We start from the raw sequence: 2,273 nt of genomic DNA on the forward strand, positions 1-2,273 counted from the left end.
GTAAAGTGTAAACATCTAAATTAAATGTATGATACATGATGACCATACATAATGACTACTCGTTATTGCTAATTCATTTCACATAGTGGTCATAACATTTGGTCACCATATAAAAATGGGTCTGTGTGAACACTTCTTTCAACATGGACCAGGAAAGACAGCAAGGGGGAGGAAGAAATCAAAGAGCTTGTGGAAAAGAGGCCCGTCAGAGAGCTGGTTATGGGCCCCATACAAGAGGTCAAAGAGGTGGGCATGGGCCCCATCAAGGTGGTCAAAGTGGTGGGCATGGGTGCAATGAAAGAGGTCAAAGAGGTGGACATGGGTCCAATGAAAGAGGTCAAAGAGGTGGGCATGGGTCCAATAAAAGAGGTCTAAGAGGTGGGCATGGGCCCTTTCAACAAGGTCAAAGAGGTGGACATGGGCCCCTATGGGCCCCTTCAACAAGGTCAAAGAGGTGGGCATGGGCCCCTTCAACAAGGTCAAAGAGGTGGACATGGGCCCCTTCAACAAGGTCAAAGAGGTGGACATGGGCCCCTTCAACAAGGTCAAAGAGGTGGGTATGGGTCCAATAAAAGAGGTCAAAGAGGTGGACATGGGCCCCTTCAACAAGGTCAAAGAGGTGGACATGGGCCCCTTCAACAAGGTCAAAGAGGTGGGCATGGGTCCAATAAAAGAGGTCAAAGAGGTGGGCATGGGTCCCTTCAACGAGGTCAAAGAGGTGGACATGGGCCCCTTCAACAAGGTCAAAGAGGTGGACATGGGCCCCTCCAACAAGGTCAAAGAGGTGGGCATGGGCCCCTTCAACAAGGTCAAAGAGGTGGGCATGGGCCCCTTCAACAAGGTCAAAGAGGTGGACATGGGCCCCTTCAACGAGGTCAAAGAGGTGGACATGGGCCCCATCAACGAGGTCAAAGAGGTGGACATGGGCCCCATCAAAGAGGTCAAAGAAGTGGACATGGGCCCCTTCAACGAGGTCAAAGAGGTGGGCATGGGCCCCATCAAAGAGGTCAAAGAGGTGGGCATGGGTCCAATAAAAGAGGTCAAAGAGGTGGACATGGGCCCCTTCAACAAGGTCAAAGAGGTGGGTATGGGCCCCATCAAAGAGGTCAAAGAGGTGGGCATGGGCCCCATCAAAGAGGTCAAAGAGGTGGGCATGGGCCCCATAAAAGAGGTCAAAGAGGTGGGCATGGGTCCAATGAAAGAGGTCAAAGAGGTGGGCATGGGCCCCATCAAAGAGGTCAAAGAGGTGGGCATGGGCCCCATAAAAGAGGTCAAAGAGGTGGGCATGGGTCCAATGAAAGAGGTCAAAGAGGTGGGCATGGGTCCAATGAAAGAGGTCAAAGAGGTGGGCATGGGTCCAATGAAAGAGATCAAAGAGGTGGGCATGGGTCCAATGAAAGAGGTCAAAGAGGTGGGCATGGGCCCCTTCAACAAGGTCAAAGAGGTGGACATGGGCCCCTTCAACGAGGTCAAAGAGGTGGGTATGGGCCCCATCAAAGAGGTCAAAGAGGTGGGCATGGGCCCCATCAAAGAGGTCAAAGAGGTGGGCATGGGCCCCATAAAAGAGGTCAAAGAGGTGGGCATGGGTCCAATGAAAGAGGTCAAAGAGGTGGGCATGGGTCCAATGAAAGAGGTCAAAGAGGTGGGCATGGGTCCAATGAAAGAGGTCAAAGAGGTGGGCATGGGTCCAATGAAAGAGGTCAAAGAGGTGGGCATGGGCCCCTTCAACGAGGTCAAAGAGGTGGACATGGGCCCCTTCAACGAGGTCAAAGAGGTGGACATGGGTCCAATGAAAGAGGTCAAAGAGGTGGACATGGGTCCAATAAAATAGGTCAAAGAGGTGGGCATGGGCCCCTTCAACGAGGTCAAAGAGGTGGGCATGGGCCCCTTCAACAAGGTCAAAGAGGTGGGCATGGGCCCCTTCAACAAGGTCAAAGAGGTGGGCATGGGCCCCATCAACAAGGTCAAATAGGTGGGCATGGGCCCCATCAACGAGTTTAAAGAGGTGGGCATGGGTCCAATAAAAGAGGTCAAAGAGGTGGGCATGGGCCCCTTCAACGAGGTCAAAGAGGTGGGCATGGGCCCCATCAAAGAGATGGACATCAAAGAGAGGGAGACAGACGGCAGAGAACTGTTGTGTCTAATGAAGACCGGGCCATCGTCGTTGACCATGTGGTAAACAGAGGTCTTACCATAGCTGAGGTTGCCAGTTTAGTTCACCCCAATCTAAAAATATCAACTGTTAACTAGATCACGAGAACATTTCGCCAAGA

At 52.1% G+C, this 2,273-nt stretch overlaps 1 protein-coding gene across 1 annotated transcript; it reads left to right on the forward strand.

Moving 5' to 3' along the window:
• The first annotated feature begins 427 nt into the window (after positions 1 to 427).
• On the forward strand, positions 428 to 1,831 carry LOC139412409 (uncharacterized protein PF3D7_1120000-like). Its single transcript, XM_071159211.1, has 3 exons — positions 428 to 1,138; positions 1,304 to 1,534; positions 1,676 to 1,831. Exons 1-3 carry the CDS (start codon positions 428 to 430, stop codon positions 1,829 to 1,831), a joined length of 1,098 nt encoding a protein of 365 aa, XP_071015312.1.
• The last annotated feature ends 442 nt before the right edge of the window (positions 1,832 to 2,273 follow it).

The sequence above is a fragment of the Oncorhynchus clarkii genome, chromosome 6 (assembly GCF_045791955.1).
Source record: "Oncorhynchus clarkii lewisi isolate Uvic-CL-2024 chromosome 6, UVic_Ocla_1.0, whole genome shotgun sequence".
NCBI classification, from domain to species: Eukaryota; Metazoa; Chordata; class Actinopteri; order Salmoniformes; family Salmonidae; genus Oncorhynchus; species Oncorhynchus clarkii.

Excerpts from the sequence above, each read along its gene's own strand:
- LOC139412409 (XM_071159211.1), top strand. The coding sequence starts at position 428 with ATGGGCCCCTTCAACAAGGTCAAAGAGGTGGGCATGGGCCCCTTCAAC. Across the intron at positions 1,139-1,303 it reads GCATGGGCCCCATCAAAGAG|GTCAAAGAGGTGGGCATGGG; the intron begins GTCAAAGAGGTG and ends CCAATGAAAGAG. Across the intron at positions 1,535-1,675 it reads GCATGGGCCCCATCAAAGAG|GTGGGCATGGGTCCAATGAA; the intron begins GTCAAAGAGGTG and ends GAGGTCAAAGAG.